General features: G+C 39.2%; 2 protein-coding genes across 12 annotated transcripts in view; one reads left to right on the top strand and one right to left on the bottom strand.

Annotated features, from left to right (window-relative positions):
- Positions 1 to 8483, bottom strand: part of PMS1 (PMS1 homolog 1, mismatch repair system component) — an 87101-nt gene extending 78618 nt beyond the window's left edge. For 4 of the 9 annotated variants that reach the window (XM_044241149.1, XM_044241152.1, XM_044241150.1 and 1 more), the window contains exons 1-3: positions 7832 to 8269; positions 7565 to 7667; positions 2195 to 2346 (exon numbers count right to left, since the gene is read on the bottom strand). In XM_044241149.1, coding sequence (XP_044097084.1) covers positions 2195 to 2346; positions 7565 to 7667; positions 7832 to 7918 — 342 coding nt within the window. In that variant the 5' untranslated portion in view covers positions 7919 to 8269. Of the gene's footprint in view, positions 1 to 2194; positions 2347 to 7564; positions 7668 to 7722; positions 7770 to 7831; positions 8270 to 8413 lie in introns of those variants that run through there. The other 5 variants (XM_044241156.1, XM_044241157.1, XM_044241158.1 and 2 more) reach the window with 5 other exon arrangements.
- On the top strand, positions 7845 to 21781 carry ORMDL1 (ORMDL sphingolipid biosynthesis regulator 1). 3 transcript variants are annotated; one of them, XM_044241161.1, is made up of 4 exons: positions 7845 to 7924; positions 10917 to 11097; positions 16186 to 16337; positions 20211 to 21781. In XM_044241161.1, the coding sequence occupies exons 2-4, from the start codon at positions 10924 to 10926 to the stop codon at positions 20344 to 20346; spliced, it is 462 nt and encodes a 153-aa protein (XP_044097096.1). In that variant the 5' UTR covers positions 7845 to 7924; positions 10917 to 10923; the 3' UTR covers positions 20347 to 21781. The 3 variants fall into 3 exon arrangements, with proteins under 3 accessions (XP_044097096.1, XP_044097094.1, XP_044097095.1); XM_044241159.1 differs by lacking the exon at positions 7845 to 7924 and adding an exon at positions 8660 to 8751; XM_044241160.1 differs by lacking the exon at positions 7845 to 7924 and adding an exon at positions 9623 to 9952.
- The last annotated feature ends 3848 nt before the right edge of the window (positions 21782 to 25629 follow it).

Here is a 25629-nt window from a genome sequence, read left to right as displayed (position 1 = left end):
GCCACTGCTGGACTGGGTACTGTGAAGTGCATGGGTTGGGAGACGCAGTGTTAGCAAGGTCTGCACTGGTCTTCTAGGGGACTTGAAATGGGGGGACTGAGGCATATGTAACCAGGAAGGGTAGATCTGCTCAAGTGTAGTGTTGGGGGAATGAGGAGAGCTTGGTGCAAGCAAGTTAGGTAGTGTCAGTGTTATGGTGGTTCTTACAGGTGGCCATGTGTTTATTATGCTGGGGGAGGGGGCATGGGAGAAAAATGGTGTCTGCCCACTCCTTTGTCCCTAAAGAGTCCCTCAGTGACCCCTGACCTCTGGGACATGCTCTGAAATGAGTAAACCACTGTCCCACCCATTTTCAAACTGCTGCTTCTAAGCTGTAACTCCGAGGGCTGTTTGTTGTGCTCTCTTTAAGTGCAGGGATTCAGCTTCCTCTTGCTCTCCAGGCTCTCCCAGAATGGAGCCTGCTGATTTTAAAAATTCCAGGCTTTAAGACCTGCTGGTTTTAAGAACTCATGAAATTGAGCCCCTCTGGCTTCCAAAGCCAAATACAGGGATTCATCTTCCCTGTGCAGTTTCCCTAGTGTGACATAGCTTCTCTCCCCTTTTCATGCCTGCTGCTTTCTCCCCTCCATGGAACACCATGGTCTGTTTCACTCCCCATTGCATCTCTGCCCTTCTTACTCTCTGCGATGTGGCCTCTTCTCTACCTTTAGTTATGGAGTTCATTCCGTCAGACTTCAGGTCTTTTCTGGGTTATTTACACTAATGTGTTATCTAGTTGTATCTCTGGGATGAGGTGAGCTTAGGATTCTCTTAGTCCACCATCTTCCAAGCCTCCTCTTTATAGCCTACCATTGACTAGAAGCCTTACTAATAACACCAAAAGTCAAATAAAATATTTTGTATGTTCTATGTATTATATATATTCTTACAATAAAGTAAATTTTTAAAAAGAAAATGTTATTAAGAAAATCCTAAGGAATAGAAAATATATTTACAGTACTATACTGATCAAAAAAAAAAAAATCCACGTCAAAAATTCATGCAGTTCAAACCTGTGCTGTTCAAGGACCAAATGTATATTATTCACAACAAGTACAGGTTTGGTATGATACAGAATAGCAGTTCTCAGCATCAACAAAAACTTGTTGCAAATGTAAATTCTTGGGCCCCACCTAAAATCTGAAATTCTAGAGCCCAGTAACTGTTTTAATAAACTCTGGAAAGTATTCTGATGTACCCAAACATTATTAGAACCACTAGCACAGAGCAAAGATCTTGAGTGAGTTTTAGAAACACAAAGATCTGAACTGAAATCTCAGATTCACTACTTACCAATTATAGGACTTTGGGCAAGTTCTCAGAACCTTCATTATTGTTAAAAAAAAAAGGTACAGTAGTAAAGAAATCCCAGGGTTTTTATAAGGAGCAACTGCAACTACATATACATCCATATACATGCATTCTATATATAAGCTATCTCTGTGTATATATATAGAAAAAGTAAGTCTCTTTACTACAAACATTTTTATCGCTATTATTTCTAATGTTGTAATACTAAATGTAAATATATGATAATTAGAAGATCACCAAAAAATGTATTCCTCTATTTACTCAAACAATTTATTCACCATTTATTTACCATGCACTGGCCACGTATGTAGGACACAAAAATGAAAAAAATATAGATCTCACTTCTACAAATTAGTTTGTAATAATGGAGGTAGATATGCCAACTAATTGTAACAAACCATAAAAAGTGTCATAAGTCATATTAACTCAAACAATTTAATATATAGCATTTAAGATCTTTTAATATGAAAACTATGACACAATAAGGGCTTTAGTTTTGAAATCAGATTAGGTGGAAAAGATAAAATGCGGATGAGTATAAGATAAATAAATATGAATAACCAACAATAATTAGTAGAAAATATGGACAAATTAGATTCACATTTTAGGTGATGGAGTCCTAAAGAATAAGTTTTCTTTCAGAATTTACTTTAGTGCTATTGCAGTATTGATTTAAATTAAAACTTATTTTTAAGAATTTCCTCTTAAACAAAACAAAAAAACACAACATCCTCAAAATAATTTATTAGTACAAAAAGAGAAAAGAAAGGTAATCACTGTAAGGAGAAATCATCTGCCCAGCCCTTCTTTTCTTTAAAGTATTTGGTTTCTCAGGGACACTCACCAGTTTAACATCTATGCTTGTGGCACCTGCATCCAAGGAGTTTTCAATGAGCTCTTTCACCACACTGACCACTGAAGTGATTATTTGAGAACTTGAAAGGAGGCGCACTGTTGCTGCAGGCAACTGTTTCATTCTAGCTTTTAGTAGAGTAGCTAAAGATAAAATGCAAGTAAGTTGTAAACATAAAAATTGTTAAACATTTCTAACTAACAGATCTGATAGCAACAATAATAATTAATCGCAGCTCACATTTACTGAACTTCCCACTATGCCAGGCTCTATTGTAAGCCCACACAGAATTAAATACTTTATTTATTACACTATTTTTTAAAATAGGTGGCATTATCACCCTCATTTTATAAGATTGGGGCACAGAGAGGTTAGTGGTAAATCCATACTATGGTAGTAATTAAAGAACAGTAAGAAAAATTGTGCTATGAAGAATGCAATATCTGATCTACCAGGGTAAGAATGACCACTAGATAATGTTAGTCTTAAGCCTTAATGGCAATCTCAAAAATCATTAGTCATCTATATGTTTTGATGAATTACAATGTCTTTTTCAAATATTAAGTTTTATTGAAGTTATGGTACTGACACCCTAGCATTACTCTTAATCTAAACTAGTCAGATATCAGACACATCAGATGGCTCTATCTTCTATACTACTGTGCCTAAAACATCATTCTAATCATGTGGCTCCCCAAGATAAACTTCAAATCTCTGTGCCGGCATTCAAAGTCCTTTACATGCATTCCAAACTTACCTCCCCAAATCTCTCTGCCACTCTTTTGGGGTGGCGGGGGAGAGAAAAAATCCTTTGTCTAAAAGCCTTTCAAACAAAGAACCAAAGGAGGGGGGAAAGCCTCATATGAAATCCCACATGTAAACATGCAGGGAACAGTATTTACTTTTGCCTGAATTCTTAATTTCAGAAAAGATTTCAGAAAAATAAAAACATTAGGTTGACAACATGGAATTCCTCTGTAGATTCAAGACAAAAAAATGGGGAAAGGGGGAACCCTAGGTACTTCTTTAATTTACCATGACTCACATGCTCACATGATTTGATCTTATGGAATCTAAATCCAAACAAAACAGCAATGCCAAAGATAAACAAAAAGATATCCATTTAGGATTCTTTCTCAGGCAAATTAAAACATAGAAGAGCAGAATCATATAAAAAAATAGATAAGAAATGGGAGTACAGCCACTATAATAATTACAGAGGAATTTAAGGGATGCATTTTTGGGAAGAGATCAACACACTGAGTTCAGAATGATATTAACTGGTGACAGTTAATAAATATATTTTGCTTTGTACAAGGCAAACCTGATCAGCACAGTAGAAAAACATACCACACTGGAGTCTAAAAAAACAGGTTTAGAGGTTCACCTTTAATATATGTAAGCTGGGGGCACCTGGGTGGCTCAGTGGGTTAGGCCTCTGCCTTTGGCTTGGATCATGACCTCAGGGTCTGAGGATTGAGTCCCACATCAGGCTCTGCCCAGCAAGGAGCCTGCTTCCTCTTCTCTCTCTCTGCCTGACTCTCTGCCTACTTGTGATCTCTGTCTGTCAAATAAATAAAATCCTTAAAACAAAATAAAACAAAACAAAAAAACATGTAAACTGCAACAAATCCTTCCCTCTGAAAAATCAATTCATTACCTCCATAAGCAGAGATAGGACTTTGTAGGTTTGTTGTGAGGATCTAGTAAGCAAATACATATAAAATATTCTTAGGGGTGCCTGGGTGGTTCAGTTGGTTAAGCATCTGCCTTTGGCTCAGGTCATGATCCCAGGGTCCTAGAATCAAGCCCCATGTCTGGCTCTGTGCTCAGTGGGAAGCCTATTCCTCCCTCTCCCTGCTATTCCCCCTGCTTGTGTGCTCACTCTCCCCCTCTCTCTCTAGATGTCAAATAAGTAAGTGAAATCTTTTAAGGAAAAAAAAAGATTAAAAAATAATCTAAAAATAAAATAAAACATTCTGTAAATGATAAGACTATATAAAATGTACAGTTTTGTGATCCCAGATCTTTATGGAAAGAAATATTGGAAGTTTTTAATACTAGCAATTAACTTCTAATTAAGCTACATATTTGATTTAGTTTTAGGGTACAGTTTAAGGGAGAGTAGCTGTAAACAACTACCTTTCAATGGCTTTTTGTGGGTCTCAAGTGCTGGGAGGCTTTTCCAGTTAGGAAAAATGTGGACAGGTAGGTTGCTTTACCGTTCTACCATTCACACAAATGAGTGCTATCACAAGCAAAAGGCACCGTCAGCATGCTACCCCAGGTTCAGACTGCAAACAGGCTAAAGGTCTAAGCCGCATTGTCCAACATGGTAGTAGCCACTAGACAAATGTGACTGCTGAGCACTTGAAATGTGCCAATTCCAAATTAAGATGTTCTAATACACTCTGGGTTTCAAACTTAGCATGAAAAAAAATATATAAACTTTTACTAATTTCTTACACTGACTACAAAATGAAATGATTTTCTGAATATATCAGCTTACCTCAATATATTATTAACTTCATTTTTTTACTTGTTTTAATGTGACTATGAGAAAATTTAAAATTATAAATATGTGGTATACATTTTAGTTCTATTCAACAGTGCTGTATAGAGCAGTAGTTAACAAAGCAGGCTCTGAAATCACATCACTTGCATTATATGCTAGCTCTTATGCTAATAGTTACAAAATGCTAATAATTAAAGTCTAAAACTCAATCATCTAATCTATAAAAATGCAGATAATAACATCATACAGTTGTGGTGAGTAGTAAATAAGCTAATGAATATAACTTTTTACAGCGTTTGGCATACACATGTTAAAGAGCCTGGGATACATGGGCTACACTGAGTTCCTCTAAACTCTTAAGAGAATAGGCTTGCTATCCTCTTCTAATCCCTACTCCCACAAAGGTTACATGGCCTGCAATCAGATGAGGGTTGAGTTGAAGAGGTCTTCTACCTTAGTTTGAGAATGCCAAGGATCTAAGAAAACACTGATCAGACTTTGGGTATAAATCTAGCATTACCTCATCTTTTACTCTTTCTGAGCAAGCTCCTTATTAACCTCAGCATTTCTGCCTCATTCTCTACAATCTGTCTTTCAAAATCTATTTTTCCCCCAAGTCCCTAATTCCATCCCAATACTGAAGTCAAGGCAGACCATTATGTGAATTCTATCTTCACACACATCTTACCTCCTCCACCCCATTGTGTCCTCTGGTTTCTTAAAATATTTACACCTCTGTGCACACCCGTCTTCCCTAACTCCCAGGTCTCTATCTCTTCTCCTAAGAACCTCCACCTAATTTCTTTAACCAGTCTGCCCTTAGGCATCTTGACCTTCAATGCCAAAACAAACAAAAAATTATTCCCTCAACCCTATTACCCCAGTGATTATCTTCTTTCTCCAAACTAACTTCTAAAGCTATATCCCCAACAGAGATCTCTTTCTTTCCACATTAAAATAGGCATCTCTAACAATCAGTGTCAAGGCTACCTCAAGATAATTATTTGTAAAACAGAATTTATCTTCCTGCTCCCCTCCCCCTACCCTCTACTTCACTTTGCTATTTCCCTTAATAAACACTATTCTTTTTTTTTTTTTAAGATTTTATTTATTTATTTGACACAGAGAGAGAGAGATCACAAGTAGGCAGAGAGGCAGGCAGAAGAGAGGGGGAAGAAGGCTCCCTGCCGAGCAGACATGGGGCTCGATCCCAGGACCCTGAGATCATGACCTGAGCTGAAGGCAGAGGCTTAACCCACTGAGCCACCCGGGCGCCCCAATACACACTATTCTTAATTAATAAATCAAAAACCTCAATCTTCCTTTGCCAGCAATCCCATCCTACTTGTATCTCTACTTCCTCCTAGTGCAATCCTATCTATCATCTTAGAGTCAGTTCCACAGCCACTTGTAACATGGTCCTTTCTGACCACCCAATCAGGAATGATCCTTTCCTCCCCCTACATTCCTAAAGAGCTTGGTTCACATTACTTGTTGAATGTTTATCACACCCGTCCTGACCTGTATAACTTCTGAACACAGGCAATTATATATTATGTATTTCTAGATGCAACATGGAATAATCAGAGTATTTCACTCACAGTAATCCCTTGAAGAATACTAATCAAGGGTCATAAAAAAATTTTTTTATCAGCATTTCAACGTAAACATTAGCAAAAGTGTCCTCCTTCCTAGCAAGTCACCACTGCCTTAATTCCCTCCCTTTATAAACTCTATTTTAACTGGCTCATGTCATCTCCTATCTCACCTGTATTTCCTAACCAGACTTTTTTTCTGGACCTCATTTCCAAGAGCCTTCTAATCATCATCATTTGGATAACTCGGAGGAAACTCACACTTAAACATGCCCCAAACTAATCTCAGATCTTTCTCTATTTAACTGTTGCTGTTCTTATATTTGTTTCATAATAAAAGTAACAGCTACCATAAGCAACTTTACATATATATATATAAAAAATCCCATTTTAGTCTTCACAACTGCCCTATCATTCCTCTATCACAAATGGAATTTAAGTTTTAGAAGATCGAAGATCACAAGACTCAAGATCACAAAACTAGTCAGTGACAGATGCACATGAGCTTATCTCGACATGTTTGACTCCAAAGGCCATGCTCAGCTGGTCTCACAGGCCAGAATTAGAATCCTGAAGTCATGCTAGAAATCCTCTACACTTCCTACATCCTGCCACACAATCCTATCTATCTACTACTTAAATATTTCTCAAACTAGTCCTCTCCTCTCTACACCTACAACGTCTGCTCAGCCCCTGAACATTTCTCCTGAAGTAGTCCACTGTCAACCAACGACAGGGCTCTTCCCATATCTGAATCTCTCGAGGTTGCTCTCCGCACTTCAAGTTTCATGAAGAGTTCCCACCGCTAAGCAGGCAAAGTGCAAACTCCGTACCACCTGGACCTGTCCCTTTCCGAGCCCACCCCTAGTCCCGAAACGCACAGGAAACCCGGCATACCACACACCTCGTCTCACAGGGCGGTCGGCCTCCGCCGAGGGCCCCTGACTTCCCTTCGGACTTAGTTCCGCACCAGCTGCTCCAACCTGGAGCCCTCCCCGCCCCAAGGGATGAGGCTGTCCCTCCCGGGTACTCCCCACGGCAGGTCTCCCGATTTCCAACCCGACACTCCTCATGGGCTCTTCCACCTCTTGTTTTGGTCTCTCCCGCCGAGCTCCGAGTTCTCTGGGGACAGAGACTTCAGAGTGTCTCACAGCCCCAGCGAACCTGGGGAACCCAGCAAGGGCTCGACCACCTGCGCCCCGAGTGACCTCAGGGCCGCGAGAGGGGGCGGCTGACGTCACAAGCACGGACCGGGCGCGCACCCGGCGTCCGTCTCCGTCCACACTCGCCGGCAGGGAACCGAACTCGCCTGGAAGAGACCGTCCCGCAAAGTCGCTGGAGGCCCGCGAGGTGCCTAGAAAAGAAGGCGAGAGTGTGGGGCCGGAGGCAACCAGGATGAAACCGCTCACTTTAAAGGCAGTAAACGCAAGCCGGCCGACTTCGGAGCCAACGGAGGCTCGGGACGCGCAGATCGGGGCCGGCTTCCGACACGAATTCTGAAGCGTCGCTGCCCGTTACCTCCGCGAGGCGATCGGCGTCGTGAACGGCCACGGCGACGAGGCTGGATCTCCGAGGTAAATCCGAACAGCCTGACCTTCTCTCCATTCTCCGGTAAGCTCGCTCGGCAGCCTCCACCTCCTCGGCGCGTCACCCCGCGCCCTCCCCGCCGTGCGGGCGCACCCACGGCACCAGGCGGTATCACGGTGCAGCGACTGTTCGCTTGCGCCCCGCGAGCGCCGCCACAGACCACCACACACAGCCGGCTGCGAGCCGCGGCCGTCCGCACGGTGTCCGCCGGCACAAACTCGAAATCCCGCCCTCAGAAGGCCCCGGCCACGCGCTGCAGCGAAGCCCCCGCGGCGTTCAGTCAGGAAGCGCCAAAGCGGTCAGGCACCCGCCGAGCCCCGCTTAAAGGCCGCGCTCCACGCGCGCGCCCCAGACCGGCGGCGCCCGCTTCCCGCCCCTTCCGGGCTGGGGGCAGAGCGCGCGGGCGGCGCAGGGCTGCCGGAGGTGCCCTCACGCCCAACCCGGCGAGCCGGGGCGAAGGGGCTCTGGAGACGGACAAGAGGAGAACGAACGCCGTGAGGCGCACAACACTACCTTCTCGCTCGCGCGCGGGGGCGATTGCCACCCACAGGCGGACCAGCCGGCGTCCCGCCGAGCTCCCAGGATCAACCTCCCGGGCCCCGGACTCGCCCCCAAGCGTGCGCGTCGGGGCGGGCACTGGGCGCGCAGCTCTTAGTCCCGCCCCGCCCAGGCGGCGTGGGATGGACGCTGCCCGCAGCCAATCCCCTGGCGGCGCGTGCCGCTCCGGACGCTTCCGCAAGCTGTGCTGCGCCGGGCCGCTCCGAGCCGATCGCTGGCGCGGGGACCTCAGGAGCAGCCGTCGCGCGGGAGCTGACTGGGTTCCGAGCGGGCCGCCGGGACTGAGGCGGCGGGTGAGTGGGCACGAGCGGCCGCGGGGGCTGTCCGCGGCGGTAAGGCGCTGTTGGGCAGGGAGGCTGGAGGGAGGAAGGTGGACTGCGGCTGCGTCGGCGGCTCCCGGTCGGCCGGTGCGGACCCGATGGCCTCCGAGGCTTGTCGCCGGGACCTCGTCGCTCGCCGCGGTCCTGTGGGCGGGGCGGCTCCGAGCCGGAAGGGGCGAGTCGGGGAGGCGTGCGTGGGGAGCCGCCGCGGCTTTAGCGGAGCTTCCGCGGGCCGAGCGCCCCAGCCGGCGGTAGGCGCTGCCGCGGCGTTCCGGCGGGCGAGGAAGTCCCCGGGAGGGCCGTCGCCGCCCTCGAGGCGCCGGCGTGGGCAGAACCGAGCGGCTCCTCACGGTCGGAAGCCCTGAAGGAGCGCGGCGGACGCCCGGGAAGGCTTTCTGCCCTGGGGTGGGGCGCACCCCCGCTGTGCCTCCCAGCTCCGACGAAAATGCCCAGAGCTTTGGTGTTTTCTTTCCCGCCGTGGAAGGTGGACAGACTGTGCTGCGGCTGCTCTGAGCACGGCCTGCGGCTGGGAAGATGGGGGACGCGGTGAACGCGCCTCTAGATCCGCAGAAGCGCGGACGCGCGGCACCTCGAGCCCCGGCGCGTCGCCGGCGTGTCCCGCTGCCCTCGCGGAGCCGTGACGCGGAGCCGTGGGCTTTGGCAGAGCGAGTGCGGCCTTTCGCTCCGGAAGCGCTTGTTGGATGGCGTTGGGAGAAATGCCTCCTTCGCTGCCAGCTCGTGGGACAAAGCGGCCGGGGGCTTCTCTGACCTGTTCCGGGCGCGCTGTCCCCTCCCGCCCTGCAGCCTCGCGGGCGGCCGTCCCCGGGCCGGTGGACGTTCTTCAGGGCCGCTGTGTTTCCTTCGAGGGAGGCTGAGAACCGAGGCAGCGTCGGCATCACAGTCCCTGGGAACTAATATCCCGTCTTCCTGCGACGGTCATCTCGAATGCGCTGAAAGGAAAAACTTAGAAAAATCGAAGAACTAAAATTTTAGGGGAGTTGAAGAGTTAAAGGAGGAAAGACTCGTTGTTGTAACTTCCCTGTATCATGAGACTGAGAAACCAACCTTAGCCCTTGACCACGCAGGTTTCTCATCACCGTGAGTTCTCCCAGGGTCAGTGTTTAAAAAGCCGGGACTTGATCCTGACCGCTCTTTGGAAACAACGTTACATTAGGTACAAGAGTCTGCCTATTCAGAATATGCCTGGCTGGATCCTCTTTGCCTTTTTTTGTCTTTAATTCAATTATGATTAACAAACATATTAGTATCAGGTGTGCGATATAATGATTTAACAACTCTATAGGTTTCTCAGTGCTCATCAAGATAGATAAAAGTAGTCTTAATCTAACCCCGTTATTTATTTCACCCATTCCCTCTCACCAACCTCCCCTCTGGCAACCACCCCCAGTTTGTTCTCTGTATTTAAGAGTGGTTTTTTGTTTTGTTTTGTTTTTTTGTTTTTTGGTCTTTTTGTTTGTTTTGATTCTTAAATTCCGTTTATAAGTGAAATATATGGTGTTTGTCTTTCTGTAACTGACCTCACTTAGCCTTATATCCTCTAGGTCCATCCATGTTGTTGCAAATGACAAGTTTTCATTCCTTTTCATGGCTAAATAATGCTCTATTATACATATATTTGCATACACACATATCTTTATTCATTCACATGGGAATGAACACGTGGGTTGCTTCCATATCTTGGGTATTGCAAATAATTCTGCAGCTTTGTTTTTTTATGTTAGTTTTTTTCTGTTCATACATTTTTCTCCTGAACTTTCACTTTGGTTTCATGATATAATAAAGTAGGTTTTTCTCTTTCCGTTTGAGTTTTCCTGTCCATTATTTCATTTAGTAAAACCAACATGCTAGAAGACAAGCTTTAGGAAAGAGATTTTAATTTATTTTTTCAATAAGATCCATAAAAATAAGTGTTGTTTGTCTTGCCCTGAAGTCAGATGTTAACAATTATTTACTGCCTTCATTAGCATCTGCAAGTACTATGTTTTGGTGGGTGTGTTTGTTCTATTACAGAACTAGAGAAAAATGATCCCAGTGACACTTACTTTATCATGCCAGAATGAAGACTGTTTAGGTTTCCAGTTATATCATTGTTAATTCATTTCATTGCTTTCCTGCAGAGCAAACATGAATGTTGGAGTTGCCCACAGTGAGGTGAATCCAAATACCCGTGTAATGAACAGCCGGGGTATGTGGCTGACATATGCCTTAGGAGTTGGCTTGCTTCATATTGTCCTACTCAGTATTCCCTTCTTCAGTGTTCCTGTTGCTTGGACTTTAACAAATGTTATACATAATCTGGTAAGAATTTCACTTTATACAAAGCACCTAAAAACCTAAGGTTTAGTATTTGTCAGGGACTCAGGGAAGAAGAAGAAGGGAGTTGCTGTTTAATGGGTACAGACAGTTTCAATTTTGTAAGATGAAAAGAGTTTTGGAGATGGATGGCGGTGATGGTTCCATATCAGTGTGAATGCACTTAATACCACTGAACTGTACACTTAGAAGTGATTATGATGCTACATTTTATGTTATGTGTATTTAAACAATTTTTTAAAAAGTTTAAAGCTTTATGCTATAAAGAAGAAAAACACATGACTTAGTTTAATAGTTTTATTGAGATTTAATCATAATTATATAGTATAGAATATAAAATTTGCTGACTTAGAGGTGTACAGTTCAGTGATTTTTTTAATACATGTGACAATTTTGAAGAATTGTAACCTGGAATAGGATTATATTTTTTTCTATAATACTTAATATTTAAACATTGGGCCCTTTTTCTGAGTAAGACCTCTTTTTTCTTCCTTATGGTTTTATGGAATCTAGAAAATAGTAGGTCATTTTAGCAAAAATTACAAGACGCTAATTTAGGCTGTTATAATATATTGACTAACAAGAATGCTTCAGAAGTAATTATGGTTTTTGATTAACTGGAGACTAATAACCATCTTTGATTTCAATCCTTGTTAAACTTCAATCCTTTCTAAACTGCTGATAGTGACCTGTCTTATCTTTAACAGTCTAAGAAGGCAGAATGAAAGAGGAGAAATCCATTAGTTGAGACTTATAATTGACTCCAGACTAATTATATTTTTAAAGATATCCAGAAAATGAGGAACATGGAATATTAAGGCAGGGAAATATAGGAGAAATAGTTCTTTTTTAAATTAATATTATTTAGTTCCTATCTTCTGAAGGGTATTTGAATTTGGAGGAGAACAAGGGTAATGTGGTGACAAAAATAAATGTCATTTAGTCCATTTTATGTGATGGACTTTGGTAGGACTATTTTTAAGTAGTGACTTCTCTGAAATATTTTACAGGAGTTATATCCGTTTTACTATAATTCGTTTTCTTTGGCTTTCATGAGATCACTTTTTCCTAGATATATTTCTCATTTTCCCTTTTCTCTTTCTTGTAAATTCTTCCTTCTGTTTTCCTCTCCTAAATATTTCTGCCCCCAAGGTTCAGTTCTTCATCTCTTTTTATTCTGTGTATTCGATCAAGATTACTTCATCCTTATTGCCAGATCATCTTGTACCTTAAGCCAAACAATTATAAATTGAACTCATTCCTGTTCTCTCCCTTACCACTCACAACCTGTTCCTCTGGCTTTTTTCCTGATCTAATCTAAAGGCACCACTGTCTGGTGAATCAAGCCAGATAGCTGAATGTCAAAGGTGAAGTGATTCATGTAAAGAATTATCCAAATTGAGACTGTTTTGAGAGTAAAAGGGAGTGCTAGTAAAAACTATTCCAAGAAAATAGGTGTAAATCAGGACCATTCATGCTATCTAAGATACGTGGTCACTCTATTTTAGATTAACTCCTTTTCCTCTGCATTCCATATCCATTTAGTCAGAGCCCTGTTTTACTGCTTTACTGTCTCAGTTTGATCCCCACTGGCATTGCTATAATTTGTGCCCTTATTTTTTTCTCAGGTGGATTACTCTAGTAGATTAAATGGATTCCTTGATGTTCCGCTACCATCCTCCATTTCAGTTTGGCAGAGAGTTATTTTAAAATGCATATATGCTCAAGTCATGCTCTGAGTCCTTCTCTGAATCCTTATTATATTCATAGTAAAATAAGTTCCTTATATGGCATATAAGACCAGTTGATAACAGTACCGTGTCAAGAAAAGGACTCAACCTTATCTCAGTGCATCTCCAAAAACATGAGTATTGCTCTAACAGTAATGAAAATTATCTTGTCTTTTTATTTTGGCTTAGGCTCTTTTCCCACTATTTTAATACCCTCCCTCCACCCTCCTCTGCTGAGCAGATTCCTACTTGTCCAGGAAAACTACTCGAATTATCTCCTTCTCCAGGAAGCTACAGAACTTCTATGCTGCATTCTTTTAAGTGTATTTGTCATAGTTTTATAATTAGGAGTCTGTCTCCTTATTTCCCATATCTCTAAAGACCTATGTAACTTCTTGCTGAATTAGTCTGTGTTCTCATATAATTTTCCCTTCTCCAGTGGCACATGTATTAAATATACTTTAGAAGTTACCCTCTCCCCTTGGCCAGATGTTTTCAAGTTGGTTGACTGAGTTTTTGAAATACAGTATAGGTCTCTGAGCAAAGCATAGGTAATTGACAACTTGTTGGAAAACACACTTTTGACTTATTAGTTCACCATACTAAAAACCTAACTACCAGCCATTGATGTAGCAATTAACATTACGCCAGATTTAAATTTCCTTTGAAGACAGAGTACATTAAACCAATAAAATATTAAATAGTCCTGAGCCCTTTTAAATGGGAAAATAGACCTACTTGTTATCCGTGGTTAGAAAAAATACTGCCTTTAACTTTCTGAACCATACAGTAGAAGCCAACAGTGATTGTTTTTATTCATTTTTACAGTGCTGTAGTTCACTTTTAGAGGTATTAATATTTCACAGAATTCTCAGCCTAGCTTTTTAAAGAATAAAAATGTTCTGCATTTTTAGCCAGTAAATATTAACGGCTAACCATGAGCTACATATTTTCTTCCCCAATTTTTTTGATTTGGGTATAAATTTTCCATCACTAAATTTTATGGAATAACTATTAAAAATAAGGGGGTAGAGATGTATGGTCAGATAAGATTTTATTCTTTTTAACTGAAAAGTATATATAAGATATTCTTTTTTTTTTTTTTAATTTATTTATTTGACAGGCAGAGATCACAAGCAGGTAGAGAGGCAGTCAGAGAGAGAGAGGAGGAAGCAGGCTCCCCACGGAGCCGAGAGCCCGATGTGGGGCTCGATCGACCATGGGATCATGACCTGAGATGAAGGCAGAGGCTTTAACCCACTGAGCCACCCAGGTGCCCCTATATAAGATATTCTGTTTGAATATTCTAAACACTAGTGATACATGTAATTTGAAGGAAATAATGAGAGGATTGTTTTTCTCTTTGATGTTTCTAATACATGCATGGGTTAGAGTAGAGATTCTTAACTTTTTGGGTCCTATACTCCTCAATTTAACAGACAATTTCTGTTTAATTGTCTCCTATAAAGTCCATGTGAGAATGGTTTCCTTGTGCTTACAGAATAAACATTCCTTAGCTTAATGTCATCTTGGCTTAGTATCTAGTACTTGCTATATACCAACCTTTGTTCCTAAGGTGTTCAGGCTAATGGGAGAACAAACATGTAAACAATTCTAACAAAATATATTGTGCTAGAAATAAAAGTATTTTTAATAAAATTCTATACAAGCACATAAGCTATTACTAATGAGGGAGGCTTCACTAAGGAGTTGTCGCTTGAGCTGAACCTTCAAGAATGAGATAGTTGATAAGGTAGCATCATAGCTTATGCCTCAGCAGCAAAGAACCTCCACATTGGCCATATACTCTGACTGTACCTTTGGTAGCGGTTTCTTCCCTACCTTCTAGTTGCTTCTGGATGTCTTTTTCTTACTGACACATAGAAGATTGCATTTTTTTCAAGGCTGTGGACGTTTCTTACTCAGTTTCGTATGTGCATACACGTCATGTGTCCTGTACATATCAGCCATTTATTAAATGCTTTTTGACTTAAATCCAATAGAACAAGAGTGTGTTTCTGTATAGCTTAGGTGTTATTGTAGCTAAACAACTTTTGAAATGCCTGATGGAATAACTGGAAAGTAGACTCAGCTTTGAAAAGAATGGCTCTCTTAACTTAGTTAATAATATAAAATTTCAAACCACTAATTTTTCTTTTTTTTCCATATATTTATTAAAAGTTGAAGAAGCAAAAAAGACACCTCATTGTGACTTCTAAGACGAAAGCTGATGATAATATTTAGGCAAGAATATTCTGTTACTGGTGCCTCAGTGATCCATCCTGCAATGAAGTACTACCAATGATCTAAAAAGAATCATAAAATCAAGGATACAAAATCTAGCATATATTGGTTTTTTTCCTAATGACAAAATTAGATGTTCAAACATATCCCCAGACAGAATGGATTTTAGTAATGTTTTATACTTTCAAAAAAGCTAACTTCAGAGCCACCTATGTGACTTAGTTGATTAAACATCTGACTCTTGATTTTGACTCCGGTCATGATTTTGGCGTCCTGAGATTGAGCCCCGCATCTGGCTTTTCTCCTTCTCCTTCTGCCCCACCCTTTAATTCAATAAATAAATCTTTCTAAAAATTAACTTCAAAAGAAACACTATTGGGGCACGGTGGCGATTTGAAAACCAAATTGGGTTGAACATTATATCTACTATATAACCATCTTTGTTGTGTTAGAAAAGAACCATTGAGACAAAGACAGTCTTAATATTTTCAAAACCATGTTCCCCAATGCAGAAATTTTATTATTATTTACGAATTTGTATGTTTTTATAATTTTGTAAGTATCATCAGATTTATTAATATGACCCTAAACATTCCTATACATCAGGGATAAGATACTCCTGTTTCCTGAGTGGGTGGCTCAGTTAGTTAAGCTGCTGCCTTCTCTGCCACTCCCCTTGCTTGTGCTCTCTGGCTCTGGCTCTCTGTCAAATAAATAAAATCTTAAAAAAAAAAAAAGAAAGAAAGATAATCCTGTTTCCCAATAGGAAAGGTATTAGAAAACCTAAATGTAATGATGTAAAGTTATCCTGATTTTGTGTGTGTGTGTATTTTCAGTTTAATAGAAGATGAAAACAGGTTAGTTTCAGTTGATCTTTTATTGGTTTTCACCAAATAATATTCATATGCCTCTGGAAGTTTTATTTTGCTTTGAAGACACTGGCCACAGCCTATCACAAATATTATGAAAGCTTAAAATTTGAGCTGTTAAGTTGAATCACCCATACTGTCATAAGCCCTCTGGAACTATCTTAATGCTTACTGACAAATACTAATTTTATATTTGGTATTGATTATATATCCCCTTGCTTGTTTTCCAGGGGATGTATGTATTTTTGCATGCAGTAAAAGGAACACCTTTTGAAACTCCTGACCAGGGTAAAGCAAGGCTCCTAACTCATTGGGAACAACTGGACTATGGAGTACAGTTTACATCTTCACGGAAGTTTTTCACAATTTCTCCAATAATTCTGTAAGTGGCGGAAATTTCTTAGGTATGAAGAAGATTGGGTAAGAGGGAGCAGTCCTTTTAGTAGGTTGAATTTCAATTAGAAACAATATTTGTTGAAACATCTACCAATAAATAGCTACCACAGAGCATAAAATACAGGCAAAATTTTTAACAGCTGGTAATGAACTGTTTTTACCTCAGTCAGTAATACATAGAGACAACATAGTGTGCTTATTAGTATGTTTAGATATTCTGGGTTATACAAGTCAAATATATCCTAGCTCATAGCCTTACGTTGCTTACAAGAAAGCTAAAGATATCATCTTATCCCGTCTTCCTAAACATGGATTTGGATGATTTCAGATGAATTTCATTGACCACCTCCCCCTTGGCCCCGCCCCCAATTTAGATGTTCAAACTCCTTGGGAGACACTGCTGTATAGTTTATAGACAAGAGAAGTTAGGCTTTCATCGTAGAACAGATCTCGGTCAAATCCTGTGATTATCACTCCCCCTGCTTGGTTTGTTCATAAATGAAATTCTAACCACTAGTACATAGCTCAGTTTGATGCCATAAGAAATAAATGAGATAATGTCTATCTGTAAAGCATTTAACCTTAAGTTACCTCCTTTTACCTGATATTCAGGGCCTTTCACAGATTGGTTCCTACCTCGTTTTCCCTCTGTGTGAATATTTTACCCCCATCCACCTCCCATCTGGTAAAACTTTTCTAGCCAGCATTTCTTGAATACTTCATATGTAGTCCTATTTCTGTGCCTTTGTTCAAATCATTTCTCCTACCCCAGATACCTTCTCCTTTCTTAATTTATCATTCTTTCAAGATTTAGATCCTACCTCCTCAATAAGGTCTTTTCCTTAGCACCTATCCTTAAGTAATAATGGTCTGTTTTGAGCTTTAGTAGTTATTACATATCCCTTATTTATGCCACTTTGTTTTATCTGTGATTGTAAATGATTTGTTTGTGCAAAGAATTTGTCAGTGCATAGATTGCTTTGAATCCCACACTCAGTGTAGTTGCATACGTATAATGGACATTTTACATATATCTTAGTCAAACACTGGTACCTTATATAGTAATGCATCCAGGATAAAATCAGTGCAGTCTGGAATAACTGGGAAGATTTCTTGGAGGCTTTAGGATTCCTTAAACTAGAATTTTAGATAGATGAGCAGAAAAAGGAAGGCTCTTTCAAATGAGAAGAATAAATTGATAATAAAAGTGATAGATTTCTTTTTTCTTACATTGATAGCACTTTGAGGAAATTTTTAAAGTTTTTGTTCCAGCCCCCTATAAAATTAACATCAAAAGATAAATGATTTATATGATATAATAAAGATAAGTGCAGTAACAGGAATAATAGTTATACAAACAACCCTAAATTTGGATTTTAGCTCTACTGCTTACTAGCTGCATGACTTTTGGCTATTTCTTTGAAAGCCTCAGTTTCCTCATCTATAAAATGTTGAGGATTGCATTATAATTAATGTAAAAAGCCTGACATTTCTACTGAATTTTCAGTAAGAGCTATCACAAAATAGTCAACTAAAATGTACCTGTGTAAAACATCCGTATTTCTAAAAATGTATTTTTGACCCACAGGTATGATTTCAAATATTCTGTGATTAAATTCCTTATATAACTGAAGAAACAGCATTAAAGCCATCTATATAAATTGATACTTTTCAGAGTACTTTCATATTTTCTTATTTGATCATCATTTGTCAGGTAGGTGGGGCATGCAGTGTTATCCCAGATTTTTAGATCAAGAAATAGGCTCAAATGCGTTACCTTATTTCAGTCTTACAGCTAGTTAAGAGTCCAGAGCCCAGATAAAATCCTAAACTTCAATATAGGTCTCTTTCCGGTATACCCTTTGGTAACTGGAAATTGGCAAATGGAAATCTGGCATCTTGCAGTTAAATAATTCCCACCTTGGTTTTGCATCCCTTTGGAGGGTTGTCTAAGTTTTGTAAGAACCTGTCATTTACACACAAAGTTAGTCTTTATTAAAAGACCTAAAGGGGGACATGTGCTACAGTATGAGAAACCATTCCAAGAAGATAAACTATTTCCAACATATCAGGTTATACATTAAACCCATAATGATTGTAGGAAATCAGATATGCTTACTAAATGCAAATGCAGATATGCTTACTAAATGCAAGCTATTTTGTTCAGTGAAGGAGGTATAAAAACAGTCTTCAGGTATATGAAATGTGGAAGAAAGGGTTTAGACTGAAGGTTGAAGAGTATGGTTTATTTTCCAGAAGTATTTTCTGATTATAGTTTGTGAAATAGGTGGAAAATTATAGAATTCCTCAATTTAGATGATTCTGAAAATGATATATGGAGCTCTCTGTGATTTTTTTAGTTATACCTGAAAATAGCTGTTCTTTTCTAACCATATTATACAAGATGTTTTTTTCCTCTTATTAGAAATTAATGACAGTACTTAGAGGAAAGGCTACTAGGATACTTTCCTGTATACTCTAATAGTACTAATTAGATGAACAGCCATATCAGAATAACTTCTTAGTTATGATCAAGTAAAGTATGATATTTTAGTCTTTACATCTTATCTATAGTAGGATACTCTCAGTGGCCAGATGATGTGTCTGCACTCTGATGTACCCTTGGGTAAAACTAGACAATTCTCACTTGATGGTTTATGGTCCTAAAGGTAACTTAGTCTTGTTAAAAAAAAAATTCTCAGGGGCGCCTGGGTGGCTCAGTTGGTTGGACGACTGCCTTCGGCTCAGGTCATGATCCTGGAGTCCCGGGATCGAGTCCCACATCGGGCTCCCAGCTCCATTGGGAGTCTGCTTCTCTCTCTGACCTTCTCCTCGCTCATGTTCTCTCTCACTGTCTCTCTCTCAAATAAATAAATAAAATCTTTAAAAAAAAAAAAAAATTGGGGCGCCTGGGTGGCTCAGTGGGTTGAGCCGCTGCCTTCGGCTCAGGTCATGATCTCAGGGTCCTGAGATCGAGTACCGCATCGGGCTCTCTGCTCGGCAGGGAGCCTGCTTCCTCCCCTCTCTCTCTCTGCCTGCCTCTCTGCCTGCCTCTCTGCCTACTTGTGATCTCTCTCTGTCAAATAAATAAATAAAATCTTTAAAAAAAAAAAAATTCTCAGATGTTGAATGTCTTTGAATATGTACATATGTACAATTCGGCAAAGCAGTTGGAATTTTACAACAGTGTCTATCAGTTTTCCAGTTAAATTGGTTGTCGACCTGTACAGCTACAATATGGAAATGAGAACATCAAAAGGGTGATCAAGTATTTGATTTCTTTCAAAGATACTGAATTGTACTAATGTACGAACACCCCATTTTTACAACTTTATAGCAGTAGTTTTTAACCTTTTGGTACATTACAAAACCTTTGAAAATATGATAGATGCTTTGGATCTGGATCTTCTCTTCAGAAATACAAAACTGTACCTGAAATAGACTTATACTTTAATGGATACTAAGTAGCAAACACCTTGTTTTCTTTTAAGATTTATTTATTTATTTTGGAGAGAGAGAGAGAGAGAGAGAGAGAATCCCAAGCAGACTCCATGCTGAGCATGGAGCCTATTGCAGGGCTTACTCTCACCAACACCAAGATCATGACCTGAACCAAAACTGAATGTCGGACGCTCAACCAGCTGTGCTACTCAGGCGTCCCGCAAACACATTCTTTCAAATGCATTTAACATAATGGCAGAAATGTGAAATGTGCGTATATGCCTCCGTTAAATCACTTTTTAAATCCCAAATTAATTTAGGCCCCAAAGGTATTTATTGTTTCACTGGCCTTTTTTACCTTTAAATTTTTTTTACCAATTTTACATGTTACATATGTTTTTAATTTTTATTTCTGCAGATATTTTCTGGCAAGTTTCTATACGAAGTATGATCCAACTCACTTCATCCTAAACACAGCTTCTCTCCTGACTGTGCTAATTCCTAAAATGCCACAGCTTCATGGTGTTCGGATCTTTGGAATTAATAAGTATTGAAATGTTTTGGAATGGAACAAAAATGTTTACAGCTACTGAGTTTTCTGTAAGGAAGGAGTGGTTAGGAAACTGCACTGTTTCCATGATAATGTGAAATGAGAAGTATTTACATTGGAGGGCCAGTTGCTGGTTCTTCATATGCTGTTTTGAAGGGCAGATATTTACTATAAGATGCCTCTGTTTAATGCATGTGGTATCTTTCTAAAGAGAGGCTTTATAGGCAAGCTGGGCAGGCCCAGCTTATAAGTTAAATGGCTGTAAAGTGAGGTATAGTAGATAAATCCAAGGAAAGAAGAGATTTATAAGATACTAAGAACACCTTAGCTTATAATGAGTGGGCATTATGTTAGGAGAAGAAAATTTCCAATCATTCAGTCAGTTTAAGCAGACATACATGTAAACCAGAATCATCTCTTTACAAGTTTATTGCAGATCATTTTTATTACAAGTTTATTACAGATCATTTTATATTCCTCTTGTGTTACATAAGAGGATATTTCCCTCTTGTTTTATAGATGCCAATCCCTACTTTATGATTGTAATTTTTTGGTTTTGCGGGCTCGACACTGTATTGAAGGATGAGGTCATTTTTACATTTATTAAGTTACTGTGAAGGTCCACCTTCATGACTGGTGATAGAAGACAGCCAGGCATCTTACAAAGAGCCTCTGAGTCAGAGTTCTCATTTTGGAGCAGAGTGGGTTTTGTTGCCTTTCCAGACACAAGGCTGCTAATCCAGTGAAGAAAATAATTTATTTCACACAGTTAAAATATATGATAAGTTAAAGCTCTCTGCTTATTTAGTTGATCAATATGATTGTGAAAGACTGCTGTTGTTTAGAAAAGGAAACAAAATGGACAGCTATTTAGCCGACCTGTGGTCTGGCAGAAACTGCTTCTCTAGCAGTAGTACCAAAGTAAATAATGAAGTCGTCTTTAGGGGGATTGCAGTAAAAAAAAAAAATTTCTTTTCTTACATCCCCTGGTCTCAACCCCCATTCTTTTCCCATTAATGTTTTGCCTTTCAATACATGAATCTTAGTGTAGATTAACCCAGAGCGGTAACTGTTTCCAAAGCAGCAACCACATTGAATTCTTGTGGCTTAGAGACACTTCCGATAGCTGGGATTAATTACAAGAAATAACTTATACTGCTTTGAGAAGGACATATGTCAAAAACAAAGTTCTGATACGGGATGAAACTGAAAAGTCCGGTAATATTTGTAAACAAAACTGAGTGAAAAGAGTTATAGACCAACTGAAAAATCAATTTGTTTCAATAAACTGACTTTTGGGGGCTAATGATCATTATTTTGTATTACAGAAGTACCGAGTTTAGAAATCAGTTGTGTAATAATGCTTTTGTATGTTTGTCTTTTCCCATGTATTTTTAAACCAGTAAACTATACTTGAATAAAACTTTTCTTTCATGTAAGATTATTGCAGATAATCTCCAAATTCAGTCAGCAATGTCACATTTATTTTTCAAGGTTTTCTTAAGCAACTAAATTTGTAAAATGAAGGTAGTTAAAAATGTTCCTTTGCTTTTCTTCATTTTAAAGGCTTACATTTTTGCACAGACTTCAGAGATAGAAATCTACTTGTTAATGCAGGCCTTCTGCTTTTTTCCCCACTTATCACCCACCCTTCAAAGTTTTTAAAATATGTATTCAATAGATATTTAAGGGCCCAGTCTTGTGTAGGTATTGTTTTAGGTGTTGTGACTATGGTTTGCGAGCGAGACAGACAAAATCTTTTCCCTTACAAGCTTACGTTCAAATTGGAGAACAGATAATAAATGAGTCAAAACATACTATTTCATGTAGTGATAAATGACATGGAAAAATATTAAGCAGGTGAAAGTCAGGAGAGCCTACCTCAGAAAGCCTTCCCTAATGTTCCTAAGGTGATTTTTGGATGAGAAAGGCGTGATAAGCAAGAAGACAAGAGTGGTAACAAATGAGGTCAGAGAAATAGAAAGTCAGATGATAATAGGGCTCTATTGGCCAAAGTAATAAGCAAATTTTCTTCTAAGCTTGATGAAGCCATTGGATAGTTTTACATAGATTAAAGGGATCTGTTTTTTTTTTTTTTTTTAAGGGTTACTGGCTAATGTTGAGAATAAAGTGTAAAGCAATAGGAAGCAGGAGGAATAGTTGGAAAACTACTACAGACGAGCTCGCTCAGACTAGGAAAATGGCTGATGAAGTGGTGAGAAGTGATCAAATTTGGGATATGCTTTTTGGTCTTAACACCAGGATGAATGGTTGTGTTAAATATGGTAGCTTACCAATTTCATAAGTTTGTATCGTTTTATGTAAAAAAAAAAAAAAAAAAAAAAAAACCTTTTTTTTTTTTTTTAAACAAAATCTGTAATGACTGTGACTATTATTTGGAACAGAACTAATTATTGTGCTGTAATTGTTCCTAATTTCAAATCAGGAAACAATGGCAGTTTCTAAATATAGATGAGTTCAGAACTACCACTAATTTTAGGATTGGTGAATTTCCCCAGCAACAGTTATTACTGTGGAGTTCCATGGTGGTTTTCTACTTCCCTATTCCTTCTACATTTATTTATTCAATCATATTATTTTGGACTTGCAGATGTTTTTTGGCTTACAGTTCATTGACATTACTCATTTGTTGTTCAAATTGTTCTCCAGATTTGGCATTGGAAGTCCAAGTTCCCAGTGATAATTTCCAAGTTGGCTTCTGTGTCTTTTTGAGCTACCCCCTGCCTCTTTTTCTTAAGCATAGAACTATATTTTCTATGTTTATGGCACTATGATCTATTAAATCATAAAGATCCTAAAAGGCATAACAATATTTCCTTAACTAAATATCTGTACGAATTAGCCTTCTGGAGTTATATGATGCTAAGAGTTGGAAAAGACCTTAGAAGATACATAATTTCAACCCCTTCCCTTACCTTGAATTTTCATTGACCATCATGCCTCCATTCAGTTCTGTTAATGCTAATAAAGGAGGACTTAAACTTAGGCTGCATTTTGTAATGGAATTTATAATTTATTTTACATTAAGCCAAAATCTTATACTTATTTTACATAACTTCATTTAACTTTTAAACTGTTATCAGTAGCACTGAATAAACATTACCAGGGTCTTCACCATTTTCCATGTGATACAGTTTCAGATTTCTCCTACTGTCCTGGTAATTCTGCTCTGAGTTGCAGCTTATTATTACATAGTATTAGAGCTGACTATAAGAGGTGAAAAGATGTGATGTCATTACAATGGTACTTTGTTCTGGATGCTGGTTGTTTGTTTGTTTGTTTGTTTGTTTTTAATATAGTCTCATTTTAGCTATTTTGACAGCCACATTATCACTGATTCATGGTGCAGTCACTAAAACCTCAACTCTTCAACATGTAGTGCCTTTAAATGATGGCTCTCCCTTCATATACTTAATAGATTTATTAAATCAAGTCTAAGATTTTTTCCTGTGGAACCCCATCTTGGTAGATATTAGCCTATTGATTCATATTATCTAGTCAAGTTGAAACTTAATTGTCATGCAGTATATTTCTCCTATATTATATGTCCTTTATTAATATGTCTCCAGTAAATATGACTCCAAAATGCACTCATGTTAATCCTAAAGAAGACAAATGCAGCAGCCCAGTGTAGACCAATGCAGTCTCATAGTGCTTCTAACAAGACAGAGTAATTTTCAAAACAATTACATGCGTATTACATGTTGATATAGGAAATATAAATAGGTTCAGTCCTGGGAAGACAGGTCCAAGTAAAATAATCTAAAAGGAAGTTTGCAGTAGCAGGGAAGGAAGGTAGGTAAGAGAATAGCAAAGATAAACTCTCCCTTATTTTGCCTAATGTCTAAAAGAAGACTTATGAAATATCTTGGGTTTTTATTTTACTCCCTAAATATTTTGCTCCCTAAAAATTATTCAGCGGGTAGTTTGTTATATGGGGTTTAAAATTTTTCATTTTGCTTCAGATGAACACATGAGAATTAGAAACTCAATTTAGAATACTGAATATCTTAGTTGTATAGTACCTGGAAGGCTTTAGCTGTATTAGATAATATTTCTCTTAAATGAGTGTTGAGTTCACAGAAGTTGATTATAGTATTCTTGACACTTTTTCATAATCTCGGATATTTCATAATTAAAACATGGTTTAGTAAAGATATATTTGCATTCTATGTTAGGCCTTATAATTTATTCCATTTCTTGACTCATACAAGCCTTTGATAATCAATTAATGATTATGGAAGTGAGTCAATCCATAGCACTAAAGTTCTGTATGATTCTAAGTTTAGCAAATAGGCCAAGTCTAACTGTATAATTACATTGATAAAAATAAATTCTCAATTATAAAAACTATAGTAAAGAAATTATATCATTAACACTGTAGAATAAACTCTTTAAAATATAAAATATGACAGGAATTTTATAGAATTTTTTTTTTTTTTAAGATTTTATTTATCCACTTGACAGAGAGAGATCACAAGTAGGCAGAGAGGCAGACAGAGATAGAGGGGGAAGCAGGCTTTCCGCCGAGCAGAGAGCCCGATGCGGGGCTCGATCCCAGGACCCCGGGATCATGACCTGAGCCGAAAGCAGAGGCCTTAACACATTGAGCCACCCAGGCGCCCCAGGAATTTTATAGAATTTTATATTATGACATTCCAATTTTGTAGTTATAAATTTCTGTGGACATTTTTTTAAATGTCCAGATTTTGCGAAAACTGTATGTTGAGTGCATTATCAAGAAGATAAGGGATGTCTGGGTGGCTCCATCGATTAAGTGTCTGCCTTCAGCTCAGGTCATGATCCCAGGGTCCTGGGATGGAGTCCTGCATCAGGTTCCCTCTTCTCTCTTCTCCCACTCCCCTGTTTGTGCTCGCTCTATCAAATAAAGTCTTAAAAAAAAAAAAATTCATCATCATGTTAAAACTTTTTAAATAGGAACAGAGAAGCCAGATGACATAACTAGCATTGCTGAGAAAATACCAGTGTACCACCTACAAAAGAAAACCTGATACAGTGAATCTACTTTCAGAAATTGATCTCTCCTGTGAATTATCAAGTCATCTATTTCTGTTATGGTACTTAACAGTCATAGGGATTATATGGGAGCAACAAAAAGATTCACCCTGTCTCTCCCCTGCCAAAAATACACATAGACCCCATGTACTTGAAAAATAAGATCATCTGGACATGGCAATTCCTCAAAAATTAAATAATTACTATATGATCCAGCAACTCCAATTCTGGGTATATACTGAAAAGTTTT

Source organism: Neovison vison, chromosome 3, assembly GCF_020171115.1.
Source record: "Neovison vison isolate M4711 chromosome 3, ASM_NN_V1, whole genome shotgun sequence".
Taxonomy (NCBI): domain Eukaryota; kingdom Metazoa; phylum Chordata; class Mammalia; order Carnivora; family Mustelidae; genus Neogale; species Neogale vison.
This window is presented reverse-complemented; position numbering and strand designations above follow the sequence as displayed.